We start from the raw sequence: 18,264 nt of genomic DNA on the forward strand, positions 1-18,264 counted from the left end.
TCCTTCTAGAAATGTCTACCACCTCCACACAGAGTGACCGTCAGGTTCTTCTTTGTCAGCTCTCCTAATCAGGTTCATCTGTCCTGGTTAATACAGACTTCTTCCATGGAAGGGCGACAGAGGCAACTTTGGCTCTTGAGAAGATTCACTTCAGCAGATTTGTTTTGTAGAGAAATATCACAAAGATAGGATGAGTGTCAGATGTTATAGAGGAGGTGTATTTAAACATAAAGGGTTTCTGCACTCCCCTGCTAGAATTGTTTACATCGTCTGAGGACGAATACAGTCGGACTTTTTAAAACCAAATAACAATTATCCTATACAGTATTGCCCCCCCCCCAAACTGCGTATTATTTCTGTCATTTGCCTTTTTCTGTTCCTTAGGAGGAGCCCGAGTGCCACAATGACAAAGTGTTTCAGGAATCAGGAATTCAAGTTAGGCTTAACTCATTTCATGAGCCCACATTGTGATGAGTCAGGGCGATGAACTGCTGCCCAGAATAGTAGCTCATCTGTGGTGTAGCACAGGGAGTGAGAGGTTACAATATATTTCATAAGAACAGCAGGATGACCGCAGTCAACAGGCAGTCACAGTGCTGGGAGAAGTACACACACTTCAGATCATATTATGAAAAAATAAATAAATATATATATAAATAACAGCAGCAAATCAAGTTTGTCTGCATAAGAAAATGTTTTTATTGAATCAAAAATTAGGTAAACAAAAATAATCTGTGCAGCCTTCTGAAGAAAAAAAAAATCAAAGTGCAATTTAAACTTAAAAAGCAATAGCTTATAAAAGGTCCACGCTATCACTGGAATAGCTTTCTAGCAAAGATTTAAATCAAATCTCTCACTGCAATGATCTTTCTCAAGTTTATAAAATATGCAATAAGACAATGTAGCATTGTAAACTACTGTGTGGAGATGAAAGGGAAACAAAAAATAGAAATGCTCGTTGGTTACACTCTCATAATACAACATGAAACAGATTTTTCTGAAAGCGAGCATAAATTAAATCTATAAAACTATTTCCAGCCTCCTTTGCTCAGTTGAACAGCAGCAAGCACTCACACCTGAATATGGATGCTCTAGGTTTCTCTTCCTTCTACAGATTCAGAGTGAACATCGTCGGCGTACCATTAAACAGTTGTGCTCCTCTCTACCTTCAATCATGAAAAGCTACTCCACACTCAACTGTATCTAGTACATCTGAAGTACCATAAATCAAGGCCATAGATAATCTAAAACTTCAGCTCACCTACAACTGCATTTATGTTTTCAAAACACAGCCATCACCCAATGGTAGTGACTTGTTGATCAATAATCTCTTTTGCTCATTGTGGCATTGACATACTTCAGTATCAGTGCTTCAGCAGGACTGAGATGTCAACAAATAGAGCGCTTCATCTTGACATATAAGTAAGAAATAAATGAAACGTAAAAAGGCCAATGGTCGGTCAAATCAGTCATACCTGTAAAAATTCAGGTTTCTACAGAATACAGACCGCGTACGACGTTTCCTTTAGATCGCGAACAGCAGCGCAAACAACGCGAGCGATGACGGGAGAATAATGAGTTCCCACCAGTTGCTCATCACCATCTCATTCATCAGAGGAACTGTACATTTGTTGGCATCATGGACCAAATGTGGCTGAAATAATATACTCACAACCATGGTTTTTCATGCGTGTACTTAAGATTTCAAAAAATCTTAAGTACACACAACATGGAAACATCATCAGATCCTTCTTATTCCAGCCCTTGAAGAATTATTTGTACAACAAAACATCATATACATAATACTGAGCGACAGAATAAGGCATCTATGACTTACTGTCCAAAAAGAACTAACAAAAAAAAAAAAACGTTTTAAATTAGCTTCCATTGGCACACAGTTTGTACAACATTTCAGACAAAACTACTGAATTCCAGTACACATGGCAACATATGTTTCAAAACAACACTAAGTTGTTAGGATCACTTTAGCGAGCTACAGTTGGAAGCTGAGAAATATAATGTTATGGATGGAAATCTTTCACCTGTGACACCAGACCACTGTTACAGGTGTTTGGCTGCCAACAGAGAAACATTCCCCTTTCAAGAAGAAATGTTTCAGAGGAAAGTGAAAATAGCAGTGGGTCTCCCTGCTTCACTGTTCCTTTAGAAACTGAAACAGTTTCAGCACGAGGCTTCAGAGTGGTGGGGAGAGTCTAAATGTGACTCAGTCCGGTTTTTCAAAAGTCCGATTCAAATGGCAAAAGGCAAAAAGATCAAAAACCAACAATGTTATGAATGACTCCTTGTTGTGGAGACTCGCTCTTACTGCTGGGGAAGTCCAGAGGAGGTTGCTTGGATTGTTCCCAGTCTACCGTTCACTTGGACTGTCTTTTTGGGCACAGCAACCTAGTAGAAGGAGAAACGGCATGTCATGTTTGTGTTTCGTTTTCATTTGTTTCCGTTTATTGATACAAATATTAGCTTATGGCTCGCTGGAAAGAAGTGGTCAGGTTCTGTGGTTTTGCAAAGTCAAACTGGATAAAACAAGGGGGAACATGCCTAAATTGAAAAGAAGACATTTGTTTATTTTTTCTAAAAATAAATGCACTTTGTTTCTAGAAACTTTATATTCTCACAGCCATTAACCTGAAAAACTACTTCATCTCCTTTTAAATGTTTATTCAGCTGTTCAGTTGTCACATTAATCTTTCCTTTATCTTTTATTTATCTTTTCCTGGCAAGATGTTGAGAAACCAAACCAAAGATGTAAGAAGAGAACTCTGAGTCAAGTCATATATTTTTGAGTTACTGTCTCAGGCTTTATCTGCTCTGCTCATCGCTTTTTTGTCTCCCCTCAAATAATCTCTTCACCGTGTGCTGCTTGAGCAGATGGTTCATTTTAAGAGAATCACGGCATCTTTGTCCAGTTGGACATGTGTAAATAGTGTCAAGATTTCTGCAACAGCTCTCACTCTGTGGCAAAAATGTACAGTAGACGCTGTGTGTTTTTTTCTGTATTTGTACCTTTTTTAGCTTCTCTGCAGCTGATCCAGAGCGAATGGCCTCCAGCATGGCCTCTCGGGCCAAGCCAGGGTTCATGGCGGTGTTAGCACTTGGAGGTGCGACAGTCCTAGGCTTACCCGCGGGCAAGATAGGGGGAGGAGGTGGGGGTGCAAACATGGGAGCTGGTGGTGGTGGTGGCGGTGGGGTCAGGACGGGAGGTGAAGTGGAAGATACAAAGAGAGGAGAGGGAGGAGGGTCTGCACTGCTCTCCTCCTTCTTAAACTTCTCAAGCTCATCAGCTGCCTCAGATTTGGTCTGCGGGACACAAAATGTGTGACAATGGTGAGGCTTCTCTTTGTAAGGACTTGACAATATGGCCAAAAACTTGAGCACAATAACAACAACAGTACATATACATCAGTCAATATTGATAGATATCACAATAAATGTAGGAGGAGAACTCATACGTGCATCTCCTCAACCCCTAACATGCAAATATAAAGAAGTACTCCTCTCTTTTTCTAATTTTGGGATACACATTCATATTTTTATATGGTTTTCCATCTTGTTCATTTCAGTCATTCTAGTTTACACAGATATTTGGTTTTATTTTTGTTTGTTTTTTTTAAGAAGCACAACAATTTTGAGACTGTATTAGTCATGCAGCATTCCAGAGATTCCACTTCTGGTAAAGAACCTCCAGAATAGAACTGCAGATGTTTCAGCTACAGCAGCAGGTTTCCTGCCCTTTCGCTCCACATGGGTCTTTAGATGACAACAAACCACAACTCTACTAAAATACTGTAGACACCAATGCTACGTAGCATGCTTTTACTACGTAGCTAACACACACAGACACAGGCAGGAGAGAGAAATTCACATTTTCCTTTGATAAATTTCCTTTGCAAACTGCAATACATGTTTATTCATTCTTAAGTGTTACAAGACTAAACAGCGTCACTCTGTGAAGATTCACCAGATGCAGTAGTCACTATAAGCTCTCAATGAATGACAATGCTGATTTGGAGAAGATGCAAATGCTTATTCACCATTTCTCTCTTTGTTTAACAATAAAAACAAAGTTTTGTTGAAATGTGGTCATGAAGAAAGTCTTTGTTTTTTTTTGACTTGATGGAGGTGCCTGAGGAAATGCTAATGGAACACCAATGGTATTATCCAAAGGAGACCATGAATCTCTAAACCAAATGTTTTGCCAGTCTCTGTAATATAATATTAGATAAAAACCTTAGGAAACATCGCTTATGATTTGATATCTAAAATCAAAAGCTCAAGTTATCTCTTTGACAATATCACAACAAATGGCAATAAAATTGTAAAAGACATTATGGCACTTCAAAACTCAGGGGATAGTGACAAAAATGTTTCTTCCAGGGATCTGTAGCTACAAAATTATTTGAGTCATTTAAGCACGAAGCATCCAATGACTGATTAATACTGTCCTCACTAGAAGGCATACAGTGATATTACATGAATAGCTAGTAGAGTATTTTACCTTCTTCAGCCGGGCAGATTTACTTTGGCCTCTAATGGCAGCCAGAAGAGCGGATCTCTCATTCTCCTCATCAACATAAGATAACTTCTTTGTGCAAGTGTCAGCAGAAGTGGATATCTAACAATGACACACAAAGAGGGACATCAATCCACATCAACAACAGAAGCAATTCACATCACATATTTCTCTTCCAACTCATGAGTTCCTCCAAATACTGGGCGATAGCTCACCTTTTTCAGCCTCTCCTTGCCTGTCCCAGTCTGGATTGCATCCATCAGGCTGCTGTGCAGAGAAGTCTCCTTCTCAACGGATTTACAGATCACTGGTCTGAACTTTTTCACTGGCCCGAACACCGTCGCTGCCTGTGATATGTCGTTACTGTCTGACACTGTGACAGAAGGCTGTGGTCGTGCATCACGTGTAAGATGGGTGGCTGTCTTGGTCGTGTCTTTTGTGTTCTGCAGAGGAGGAGCGAAATACTCAGCACACTGTAATATCAAATGTGGAAGCCAAGAGCGGCCATGGTCACTACTATATTTTTCTAATGTTGTCGGAAAAGATCATGGAATAATCACTCAATAAAAAGGCTGTTATTCCGTGATCTTGAGATGAAAGAAATAAAAACTATAGTAGCCATTCTCAGCTTCCGTAATCAATTAATGCAATTTTTCAAATCCATATTTACTTACTGTTTGGACACCGGTTTTTGAGGCTGTGGATTGTTGGGAAGATGAGCGTGGTAGACTGTTTTGTGTGGGATTGGTGCCACTGGGACGAATAGGTTTAATATCTTCTCTGTCATTGTTGGAGATCACATGTATCTGGGTGGGGCCACTAGACTGACTGTGCTTATTCTTGGCTGTTTTTGTTTCTAGTGTATTAAAGCTTCCATTGGTGGATCCAACACAATGTCCAAATCCTCCCGTGTCTGGGCTGTCCTCTCCAAAATCTCTCTGGCTATCCGACACATACTCAGGGTAACTCATGGACCTCTTTGGGCCAAAAGTGTGGGGTTTATAAGCCGAGTCATTCTTCTTATTATCTGACAGTGATGACTGGAAAGATTGGTGTGGATTCACTTGTATGGACCTTCCTGATCTCTGGAAGCCGATAGTCTGTGTTTTCACAGGGGCAGAGGAGTCAGGGTTGAGAGGGGTGGTGCTAGGATTAGCAGGAGTCTTTTTTGTGTATTTATTGATGGCAGATGCCACGTAATGACTTGATGTTCGCCTGGAGGGTTTAAGGAAGGACGTGTCTGTTTGCAGGTCTGGAAGGACTGGAGAGGAAAGAGCAGGTTTCATACTTAGTTGCTGAGTGTTTTTAGAGACTGAAGTCTGGCTCTCCAGCTTTTCCTCCTTTGCAACATGGATGTCTTTCAGTTGTTCTTTAGTTTCTTCTTTGATTTTGTCTGCAGGTTTATGTTTTCTTTCTGTTGTTTCAGTGTTAGTGGTCTTCCATGTATTGCCATCTTTATTCTCTTTAGCCTTATTGATCTGACCTTTGCTGAGAGGCACAGCAGTTTCTTGTCTTTCTGGACCTGAGCTCCAAAAGGCTTTGGCTTTTCCAAGAAGAGGAGACTCCTCACTACCATTCATTCCCAACACTGATGCACCACCAGCTCTGTTTTGGGTGATGCCCACTTTGACCATATTTCCTTGATCGTCAATCTTAATGGCACCTGCAATTCTTGAGGCAGCAGCATCTCTGGTATCAGCATATACGACAGGTTTCGGAGGAACCACAGTGAACGTTTTCATACCAAAGCGTGATGCGACATTATGTGTGATTTGACCCAGTGAAGAGTTATTTTGATAAACACTAATCTCTTCAACTCGTTGTGATCTCTGAATGGCTGTTGATAAAAGAGGCTTCCTTTGATCATTGTTCTTGATAGGATCAGGCTTGATCTCAGTGCTCTTGGTGTGTTTCTGCATGTCAGTGTTGGATAGGACTGCTGATTTTGTTACCCGTTTATCCTCTTTCACACCGTTACTGTCAGTCGTACCCATGGCCTTTATTTTTGTCTCGATAATCTTATCTTCCTCTTTATCGCGTGTAGACATTTTCACCTGCAACTTCCCAAGATGCTCAGGTTGAGATGGCTGCTTTGTATCTGCGTAGCTTCTACTATCAGCAGCTGTACAAGCACTGTTGTTTTTCTTCTGAAGCTCCATGCTGGGCTGCTGGCATAATCCTGGACCTTTGATATGATGGGAAAGAGAAAAGTGAATTACATCAAAACACAGCTGTTTTACAACTGAGCTATAAAAATAAGCATGAACCAAAATAATCAAAATTCCAAAATTCTTCATACCTTTGTTGCCACCTGACTTAGTCCTGGTAAGTGACTTTGCCTCATTTTCTAATTTTGTAATTTCGTAGTCCTCCAGTACTTCATCTATGGCTGTGACTGGCACATCCATGTCCACTACAGACACTGGCACATCATTACTGTTTGTGGACATAGTCTTTTTCACTGAGAAAACACCTTTGTGGTCTGGAAAAGAGGAGCAGATTCAAGTGGTAACACATAACACCTTGATACTTGGGACACATTTATTTGTGGTTTTGTCAGGAGGCCAGTATGGCTATAACCAAAATTCGTTGAACTGGGAACACTCACTTAATGTGAGCCACAGTCCACTTAAACCACACATCTGGTGGACTGTGATCCACGCTCCCTCACCTGCAAGGTCTGCATCAAAATCTGCCAAAGTCTGATGGAGCTGGGCTGTGAGATCCGGGTCATCTTCATAGTTGTCCGTTATTCTGCCCGACTTTGCCTGTGGGTTGATGCCATTGTGCCTGAGGACGATATATAAGTATCAAAAACACATCTGCAAATATTATGTAAACCACATTAACAGCCCACACATTATCATAACATAAATCAAATAACATCGACACATGCAAAACTGTAACACAAAAAACTCTCATAGTTTTCATTAACTTTCACCTTTTTTTGCCAGCACTGTGTCCAGCACTCTTCCCGTTACTATTTTGCCATAGAAATCGAAAGAGGGTAAATGCAGGTCAGTAAGAGAAAGAGAAAAAAGGTGTTGCATTTAAATATACTGTTCTGTGCTATTTCAGATCTGTACTTAGTTTTTATTGAAGCATGTTGGCTTTGAAACACACAGCAGTAAAGATACTATTACCACAGTGCCTTAGCTTAGTATTCTCATGAGTTAGTGGTGTGTCAGCCATAACAAATTTGCAACAAGGCGGCCAAACCAAATAGAAGTTGTCTTCTAAGAGACTTGGCCTGGCCCTCTTTTCCTCAATGATTCTGAGAAAACAAGGTTATAGTGCTTTCCTGGAATACTGAGGAGCCAGCAGCAACATGCCAGACCCGGGATTCATAAAGTCTCTCTCAGTGAGAGCATCGTTCCAGGATCCTCGGTCTGGGCACTTTACCATGCACATTTCACAACTTAAAACAAAGATGTGGGGCAACATTCATTTTCAACAAAGGCCTTTGAGTAAGGGCCTAGAACCATAACTATGAAAGCTCAACTCTAAAAAGCTGAGTGTGCCAGCTTTGGCTACAGCTCACAAAAACTGCAACACATGATGAGAGCTGAGTTATTCTAGCACAAAAAAAGTGAAGACTTTTAAAGTTGGTTGAAGCAGTGATAGTTACTCCTTCAGTGAAACATGCAGGTGCAGAATTAATGTGATGACCTGAAGTGAGAATCCAACTGAATATTTTAACACAGGTTTTAGCTTTAGGCAGTGGTTAGAGTAGCTTCATTTTAACAGCAAGGTGAATGGATTATTTTGGCTGCCAGGAAACTAGGATCAATTAAAATGGATTCAGTAATAAAAGAGGACAGCAATGAGAAAGATGTGAGACAGAGATAGAGTTGGAAGAGGTGAGTTCATACTTGAAAGCATAATCCCAGATAGATTAATGAGTAGGACAGACAGTTTTCTCTTGAGGCTAGAGCAGCAGTGCATTAATGTGCCTCACCATCTTGAATAAGGCTTTAATCATCTTGCTAGAATAAATCATATATCAAGTAAATTGGGACTATTGCTCAGCTTTACTTACTCTCTTTCCTCACTTTTATTTTCTACCCACAGTCAACCTACTTTAGTGTATCATCTATCTCAGACTCTCGCTCTACCTGTGTCTTGATCCCCAGGTGGCACATCCCTCATCACTGTCACTAGAATTGTCCCGCACTGGTCCCAGCAGTCTCTCTCCCCCGCCTCTGCTACTTCCATCCGGAGACAAACTCCCATCCGGTGATGTGGGTTGGGTGTCAGTTGGAGAGCTGATGATGCCCGAGTCCTCACCCATGCCCTCTGAGGCAGCGTAACCCTGGTCAGGCAGGCTGCTGCTGCCACTGCTGCTGCCCAGGGATACAGTTTCCTCCTCAGGTGCTTCAGTATTTGCTTTGTGTCCACTGGCTGCAGAGCTCCGCATGGAGTGGAGCCAGGCTGGTGGAGAATAGAGGAAGATGTCAGCATCAGTATTATGACTTATGATTTAAAAAGTGTGAGTAACTATTGGCAAGAATCATTTCCAACATTCAAATCGATGAGGTTTGAGTGGCTTTGGTAGAAAATGTTTCACAATATGACTTCATCCAAGCTTTTTGCTTTGTCACTCATGCCATGCATTAAGTTTGAAAGATGTTGAGGCTTAATTCATTTTTCTCAGATCCACACACACACACACACACATTATTCCAAATCTTGGAACATTTATAAACAAACCATGAGGACATTTTATGACAAGAAGCATTGGACGTGGAGTGAGCATGAAGAGAAGTGGAAAAAAACACAAGAGGAAGTATTTATATTAATTTCAACATTCATTCTGACACCACACACACAAACCAGAAAACACAAGCCAAATATATAAACACAAGCCCAGAGCACAACCACTTGTGGCATGATAAAACAACTTTAATGATGTGTGGGTGGACTTACTGTAAATAAACCCTTTTAATTAGATTTTTTTTTACAGTACTGTTTTAGGCTCCAGTGAAAGACACTGTTGCTTCATACCCTCTCATCTCTTTAGTACAGTCATGCTTTGGTCAGTCGTGTGGGTTTTTGAGAAGTTATGTAGTCTGTCACTGATCTCATTGAACTCCAGGCCAAGAGAATAAAAATCAACGCACCATTTGTTAGGCTTTAGCAGTGCAGCCAGCATACACAGCACTGGGAACTTTACAGGGGATTCTTCCAAATGAGTTTAGCAGCGAGTGACCTTGTTAGTGATACCAAGTGTCTGTGAGTGTGTGCACGCATTTGGGCATGCTGTGTATTCCAGTATGTCTTCCTATGTATGCAGTTGTGTGTGTGTGTGTACTAAGCCTGTCAGTTTTGGGCCTGATCCTAATGGTGTTGAGAGAACAGTCAGTTCCAGGAGATGTGGTGATGACTCATAGGGCTGTCCTCCCAGCTCCTTCCCAGCAACAGCTTAGTCATGCCAGCTATGGCCACAATCAGTGCAAACACACACACACACACACACATACGGACAGACAAGTGCATATGCACACAGTGCATGTGTTTACACAAGTATACTGCATGCCTGCATGACAAACACACAAGTAAACGTCCACACATAGCTCTCAAACCTCCAACTAAATATGAGCTTTAGTGCATGCCTCTGTTAAATCCAAACCAAAAGTATCTCCATTCACAAGAAAATCAATACCATCACATATATTACTTATCAGAATTTAACCGTGACAATCCACCTGACTAATCTTTCAGTCTTAATCTTGAACTTTTTAATTGAAAAATGTGTTTCAATCAAAACAGGGACACATGCACCTTCATTACCAAAACAACCCAGGTGTATTTCAGTTCATCCACTTACTTACATTTTCATATCTCAACACCATCAAGAACCTAAACTGGATAAGTAATATTTTACATGAACTTTATATGATCTAAAAATTATCATTAAATCAATGCATCTGCAAATGCTCTACTTCGCTGGGCAAAAAAAAGATTAGAGTGACAACAATAGCTGTATTCATACAGTGCAGAATAAGTCATGTGATAAAACCAAGGCTCTAATTAATTGACATGGTCACTACTCAAGAAAGATATTGGGTTTTTTGTACGTAGATGTAATAATAGACTGTTCAAACATTTAAACAAGTCATGATCTATAAAATCTTCCATTAAGGTCAAATTTGCTTTCTGCAGTTTTTCACCATAAACATTCTAAATGATAATCTAATTATTTTCACATGCAGTACAATGCCAGGACAGTCATTTCAGATCCATTCTCTTCAATTTAAAAACAAGCTGTAAAGCTTTAATGCAAGTTACGGTCTAGAACTCAATGTGTATTGTCAATCTCCAGTCTTTTCTTGAAACGAAGTCTTTTATTTTAGCTAAAAACAACATGTCATTGATAGATAATCCTTTACATGTTTATGCCAAAGGAATCATGCACCCGTGTCTCTTGTTTCAACACTAATCTGCAACACAGGGAGCAGGGAGAGAAACATACGCTGTCCAACTATTGATCTGCAGATATCACATCACCAACATATTGGCTGGTGGATATTGCATGGCCTTGTCTCATAACCTCATTTCAGCATGTCACTCATCAATCACATGGTAACTGATCCTCTCTTCTATCATTGTATAGTCTTCCTATCACATTCTCAGTGTTCACTTTTAACTCAGCCCTGATCTCATGCATAATCAATGAAAACTAGCAGATTGAGCTGAAATTCAAAACCAACAAAAATATTTACATTCATTTGTAAAAAAAAAAATGTTAAACCCAACAAAGAATTGCTTTAAAACCAGAGAACATCTTGCTTTCACCTGTCATTTTATATCCTCAAATCCAAACCAGCACAAATGTAGCGAGATTACTGAAAAAAATGGCTTGTGAGATAACTGACACCAAGTGAAAGCAAGTTACAGAAAAACTATTCACATCACGTGCTAATCAAGACTATAACAAACACAAAACAGCAAAAAATAATATTTCAAAGAAGAAGAATGACAGGAGGAAGGTGAATGTTCGAGAGAGATCCAGCAGAAATAGTAAAGGTGAAGATGAAGCAAAGGGAGATGATGGACGAAGGAAGGGTCGGGCAAGGGCAGAGACTTCAGGAGTGTTTGGAGCGCAGACGCACAGGCCCACAGCAGTACACTACAAAGGAGGGTGCAGGGAGGGGAGTAAAGAAAAGAACAGATGTGAACATGGATAGATCATGACTACTGCACTTGGTGGGAATGGTGAGGAAAACAGCATCCAGAGAAAAACCTAAAATACAGAGAACAAATCAAGTGACATAAAGTCGCTTGTGTAAACTTCAACAGCTCTTCCATTATATCCAGTATCTAATATACTCCCGTGTACTGTATAAATGCAACATAAAAGGTACTTATGTTGACTGGATGATTGGAGTTGACCTCGGCCTTGACCCTTGGGCCACAAAAAAAAATAACATGCCCTACAGGTTGACATTTATAGACATGAAGAACCTTGACCTCAGATGGACCCAGTATCATTTGACAACTCAGCCCCCCAGGTCGCTGATTGAGAGATGTAAAACATGTCAAGGCAGAGTGCATATTCACACGCATATGCACAAAGGTTTGGCAGTAAAGAATAGTTGCAAAAATATCAACCCTGAAAGAAAACATAGACAATGAATAGAGCGGATTCTAGGAGGAAAAAAGGAAAGACAAAAGTAAGTCAAAGGGAGAGGCAGTCCATCTGGAACCTACACTGGGGAGCTGCTTCCTCCTCCTCCATAGGACACTCTGGGGAATTATTTTCTGTGGGCTCAATGGGAGGGGAGGGCAGGGGTGGAGTGGACGGGGAAGGAGAAGGGGGAAGGACAAGCTGTGATGCTTCCCGGGCTGGTGAACGACGAGGTTTGGGTGGTGCTGGTTGATCAGTGATTCCTGGAGGAGAAATAGCATGCAGGCAGAGCAGGGCAGGAACGCGCGGTTGCGCTTGTAAAACTGGGGAACAGCAGACAAATATCCTACATGCAAACATATCAAATTGAGAGTACTAAAAACAACATCTTTGAAACTGCTTTGTCTTTGGGGAATCTAGTGCTGACGTTTGAGTTGACGATTAGAATGAAGGGCATAACCACGGTTACTGTAAAAGCACAGGGCTGAAAAACAGCTACCTTAAATGTCCTTATAAGGCTCGTCTTGCATCAGTGTGCTGTGTCAGCAGGTGCTGTCAATGTGTTGCTTTATCTGTTTGCCCTGTTGTCGAAAATAGGAGGGAACTGAAACAGCATGCAGAGCTGAGATGATAAACTACACCATCATAACCTTGACAGCTTCTAGGGTGTGCACACACACACGTCCACACTCTCTATCTCCCTCACACAAGCAGATTAAGATGGTTGAATCCACTTTTCCTATTTATTGGTTATTTATGTGACACTTTACGTGTCTGAATACATATCGGTGTAAATAAAGTGCATGGCATCAAACACAGTAGTACTACAATATATCACTGTTAATGAAAACGGGCTATGCAGACTAGATATAAACAGGGAATACTAATTTAATTTAGTAGTGACCTTCCTGTTTCAATATGAAGTTATGAAAAGAAAAATTTGATTACATATGTAATGTTATAAAATATATTAATGATGTTTCTACAGCTAACAACACACAGCACACACCAACACACTAACTAACCCATGAATACATGGGTATAAGAGTAGAAGACATTTTCAGCTGCTAGAGCACAAATTGATTTAAAGAGAGAAAAAAGTAAATATTACCCGTTATCATGGTATAAAATGCTGTATTACACTGATGTGGATCCACTTTACAATTATGAATCTTTATCACAAAGCGTTTCAGAGAAAATGACAAACACTTTAAAGTTTGACATACCCATCCATTACGGTTGAATGAAAGACTAAAAAAGACCTACTGTATATCATTTAATGTGCTGTGTATATTTCTGTCTGAATGAGGGCACCATCATATACTCAGTGTTCCCACACATTGGTTGACATCAAAGCACATGTAGAGACACAAGATGGGAGGGCAACTTGTAAGAGTTGCTTCGCCCCTAGCGTCTTCCTTAATCGATCTGCGGCACGCTCTGCATCTGGACAAGTGATTAACCTTGGGATCATGGTCAAGCCAGTCTTTGTAATTTTCTTTGGTGAGCCAGGCATCATGTAATTTGCTCTCTCTTGCTTAATGTTACTCGCTTATTGTTTTGCATGGAATCTCACATCGATGGTGGACAGAGAGTAATAACGACTTCATGTTTGTTCTGTGTCGGCCTAGTCTACGTACATCAAGCAATGCAGCGCACATGAAATAGTAGGTGGTGTCGTAACAAACAAGGACAAACTGGCAGCAGGAGATATTTACCTAAATTTCAATGTAAATCCTTTCTTGCACTTTCAATGACTCATGTCTATTTAGGGTGATTTTCAAATTCACCATTTCAAGTATTTCAAGCACCCACAGGAACCCTGTATACTGCATGTGCAGGGTGTAGTTGTCTAGCCTCAACGTGTACACCAGCTATTCATTCTGTGCCAAATATGTTCTGTTCATGTCTAACGAGGTGCAGTTCTCAGGTTGCAATGAAAAACATCTTGAGAGACAAAGTGGAAAGTTGAAAAAATTAGGTTGAGGTTGACTGCAAGGACAAAATGGGAACTTTTTAGGATAATGTGGCCTTGTAAATGAAACATAGTTTCAGTAGAAAGCACATGTTGCAAAAGTGTGCAAAAATACCAAAGGGGAGTGGGAGAAGACTGACAAGAGGGAGGGAGTTAAAGCAAAAGAGAAAATGATGCAATGTCAGCAAAGTGTCATGATAGAGGACAAGAAAAGTAGCTAGGTTTATAGATTTATTAATGTTCTTCTTCTATATGTTTCATCTTGTCTAATGAACAAACCTCCTCATACTTCATCCTTCCTACTGCTTTCATCTGGCTGTCCATCACACTCCGCTCCTTACACGCCCTATAGTTGCTTGTTTCTACCTTGCTACTCTGTCATTCTGCTTCCCATGCTCATTTCTCTGAACTCTAGTCTGTCACTTTAACCTTTCTCATCATGTCTGCATCTTCCTCATCTCTGCCTCCGTCAGACACAAAACCCCTCTCCTGCAATCTCACTTTTCTACAGAAAAAATATCTCAGTTACATATAGATCTATATAAGGCCAGTTAAATTTCTCATAGTCTGGTGTGATTTATCTGCCAGGTTTGTGTGAGGTGCTGCATGCACACGAGAGAGAAATAAAGAGAGGAATGGAAAGAGAGAGGGGAAACAGAAAGCTAAGAATGTGAGGGATTGATAAGCATGGGCAAGAGACAAGGACTGTATTGTCTCATGAGCTATGATGAAAACTAGCTCCACCAGTTCTGTACTTTAACCATAACATGCACACACAAGCACAAACACATGCAGCCTTTCACCAGGTCACTTTTGACAGTTTCACATGTTGCTGGAGTGTGACAGCTTAGTTCTCCAGGGCAGACGTTCTTCACTCACATTCTGACAAGAGGAAAATGAAGTAACCTCTACAGGCAACCTGTGACTGCCTCACTTCTTTAACATGCAGAATGTTAACCATCACATAGAGTTTAGTAATCAACAGCCAAGTTACTTTGTGCTGATGAATATAAATGTTTTGTGTACAGTGGAATGACTAGTGTTATTTCAAAATCCAATTCAGAAAGGTAACTGAGGGATTAGATAGTAAAACAAAATGCATAAAGATATACAGTATAACAGATGGATGTAATTGCAGTTTCACTGCCTCTGGTGCTGCTTGTTGTTTGCTTTTTCATTATAAATAACTTAAGCTGCTATTTGGTACTGTTCCTAATGTTAATATGCTGTTTGAGAACCTACTATTCACACAGATAAGGCATGTCTGATATTTACCTATTGCACTGTGTCTGTTGTTCTCAGCTTCATCCAGCTTCAAGCTACTGGCCGACTCAGTCTCCGACCTGGAGCTGCTGGCTGAATTCACCTCTTGATTTGATTTGGCAGCCATGCCCCTCAACTTCTCTGATTCCTCCAACCTGTAGACAGAGCTTTTTGTAATGGGCTGCAGCTGCACAGATCCACTCGCTGAGCTGCTGGTGACGCTGCTGCAGTGGGAACCAGCCTGGTCCTGGTCAGCATCTGAATCATCGAGGCTGTGGCTGAGTTCAGAGTTGGAATCCTGGTAGGCCAAGCTGTCACTGGTGCTGCTAGTTGAGGTTGGGGAGTTGGTGGTTGGAGGGTTAGGTTGTGTTGAGGTTTTCATGGGGACTGGTTTGACTGTTTGCATTACCACAATGGTAGAAGAGGCATGAACTGATTCTGCCATTCTGGTTGGTAAGGCTTGGATAGATATCTCAGTAGTGTCAGGAGTGCGAGGAGCAGAGGCTGAAGTGTCATCAGAGCCTGGGGTGATGGAAGACGGGGTGGGAGGGGGGGCCGGAGCCTTTCTTTTCCTCTGCTGGCTTTCTGAGCCAAGTCCCATCTGAGAGAAAGTAAATGAAACAGAGGGTGAGAGAGTAGAAAGTTAATGCGAGCACCTTGTGTCTGTGTGTATATGTGTATGTGTGTGTGTGTGTGTGTGTATGTGTGTGTGTGGTCTAACCATAAATCAGCCTGTAAATTTAGTCTGCCAGGACTGAAGTAGAGTTTACTACTGAGTAATTAAATCAAGTAGGGTTTTGGCAGGAGTCTCAGTCTTCAAATTCCACCCAAGTGCCAACATTGCCTTTGAATTATAGTACAACAAGACATATCAACGACTGGGAGTGATACAGTTAATATGGTGCAGGGCTATATGGTGCGTACAGGACCTGTCATGCAGAATAACTTGAAATTCCAGGTTACGGATCATTTCAGAGACTGGATTTACAGCCACGACACATGTCAAAGAGATGTCATTTCTTCAGAGTGTGAGCAAACTATTATTTCCAGAGTCACTTAGGATTAGAATTGAGTAAAAAAAAAAACAGGATAAAATGTTTAACAGATTTTTAACAAATATTTGCTCCATATAACATAGATATTGTCATTTCCCGCTTTGAAAATGTTCATACATTTTATGGACAAACGATTACTTGATTAATAGAGAAAATAAACGTTAGTTGCACGCCTACTGATAACATCATTCCTTTTACCACAGAGGACATGCCTTGTAAAAAAATAAATAAGCCCAACTTGCCTTTCTCCAGGCAAACTGGGTTCACACTTGTGAACTCAATGAACTCACTGCATGGCATGCTATGGAAATCCAAATGCCCCCCCCCACCCCAAGTGGTTGTCTTTCTCTTCCTGATTCTTCCCCTCCTGACATTCATACAATAATACAGCCTTACCCTGCAAAGTATGGTATGGTGTGGTATGGTAGAAAGAGAGCTGTGGCTTCACCGACAGGAATGCACACACACTTTTCTGTATGACTGTGTGTATACAAACATATGACCCCACATGTGCACAAACATGAGAAGGAACAGTATATCTAATATATCAGACTGAGCTGAAGTGTATGGATTAGTGGGTTCAGGGTTGCAGGGTTACTTTCATGGACTTGTTGGCGCCATGACTGGGAACACAGCGTGTAGCCTGTTTAAGTATGGAGAAACTGTTTACTGATTTTTCCATTTGCACTACTTTTAACAAACTTCATTACTTCATCTGTGGATCTATGTGGTTGAGAGGAAAGATACCACGTCAATAAATCTATTTGGGTGTACGGCTTTTAAAAAGGCCTCAAATGTAAGCAATGATACTTTAGAGTTAATATGAAAATAAAACATGGATCTAGTGAACTGAGAAAAGCACAGCCATGTTAGAGTCGTTCCATTTTTGTATTAAAGTATTAAACCAGGCAACAATGTTTTGTACTGGCTGGGGATGGTGGAAGGGACACTGGTACATTCCTGGGTAAAGTGCATTGCAGAATTCAAGGCAAAGTTTTCTCTAACCCTAATATTCCAATTAATTGAAACTAGGTGAAAGAGGCGACATTTATATGGGGAATAGAAGAGATAGCGGTCTAAGGCTTTGTTTAGCGAACCAAATATTCAAGCGGCTCAGCATCATTAATTAGATTGAAAGAAACATTGTTGTTGTGGTTGATAAACATGTCACTGGACATCTACTTGTTTCGAAAAATAAAATACAAAGAAAGGATGTACAGATGTGATCGTCCACCATCTAAATTATCCGACTTCCTTGTTTTCATTCCAGGGTGATTGTGCTTGTTTCTTAAGTAATTCATCTGATGAGCAAAGAAAAGCACTTGATTACAACTGTTCAAAGCCTGATTGTTCTTTGCAGTGTTTTTGTCCCATAAATGAAACTAAAGACTGGTTAAAAACAGTATTGCAAATCACATGTATTGTTTAATTAAGCTGAATACAGAATGAAATTAAATGGTAGTGCAGAGAATGAATCAAATGATTGCTCACATTTTTGTGGACTTTATGTGTAACCAAATTCTCTAATTGGACCCGATTAGTGGGAGACTTGAATGAAACTGTTGAAATGTGTCAAAATGAGCCTTAGGGTTAAATCCATAATAATTTTCCTTATTTAATTTGTTGTTGTATTGGGTCATTAGAAAATGATTGAAAAATTGGTTTGCATGGGTAGGAGAATGTGCCTTTACACAAAAGTGCATTGAGCGCCATGCCAAGACAGTCTGGTGTGTCCATTAAATTTTCCACTTTATGGTTTGAGAGACGAAGGGCCCCATGTTGGAACACGTTACACAGATAGGGCCACCCATGG

General features: G+C 40.5%; 1 protein-coding gene across 6 annotated transcripts in view; it reads right to left on the minus strand.

Annotated features, from left to right (window-relative positions):
* Window positions 1-731: 731 nt before the first annotated feature.
* Window positions 732-18,264, minus strand: part of cobl (cordon-bleu WH2 repeat protein) — a 46,284-nt gene continuing 28,751 nt past the window's right edge. For all 6 annotated transcript variants that reach the window (XM_044033733.1, XM_044033734.1, XM_044033732.1 and 3 more), the window contains 9 exons: window positions 15,409-15,997; window positions 8,647-8,962; window positions 7,203-7,321; window positions 6,831-7,013; window positions 5,206-6,716; window positions 4,747-4,974; window positions 4,517-4,633; window positions 3,025-3,318; window positions 732-2,406 (listed from right to left, as the gene is read on the minus strand). In XM_044033733.1, the coding sequence (XP_043889668.1) occupies window positions 2,323-2,406; window positions 3,025-3,318; window positions 4,517-4,633; window positions 4,747-4,974; window positions 5,206-6,716; window positions 6,831-7,013; window positions 7,203-7,321; window positions 8,647-8,962; window positions 15,409-15,997 (3,441 nt within the window). In that variant the 3' untranslated portion in view covers window positions 732-2,322. The remainder of the gene's footprint in view (window positions 2,407-3,024; window positions 3,319-4,516; window positions 4,634-4,746; window positions 4,975-5,205; window positions 6,717-6,830; window positions 7,014-7,202; window positions 7,322-8,646; window positions 8,963-15,408; window positions 15,998-18,264) is intronic.

This window comes from Solea senegalensis, linkage group LG9 (assembly GCF_019176455.1).
Source record: "Solea senegalensis isolate Sse05_10M linkage group LG9, IFAPA_SoseM_1, whole genome shotgun sequence".
In the NCBI taxonomy this organism is placed as follows: Eukaryota; Metazoa; Chordata; class Actinopteri; order Pleuronectiformes; family Soleidae; genus Solea; species Solea senegalensis.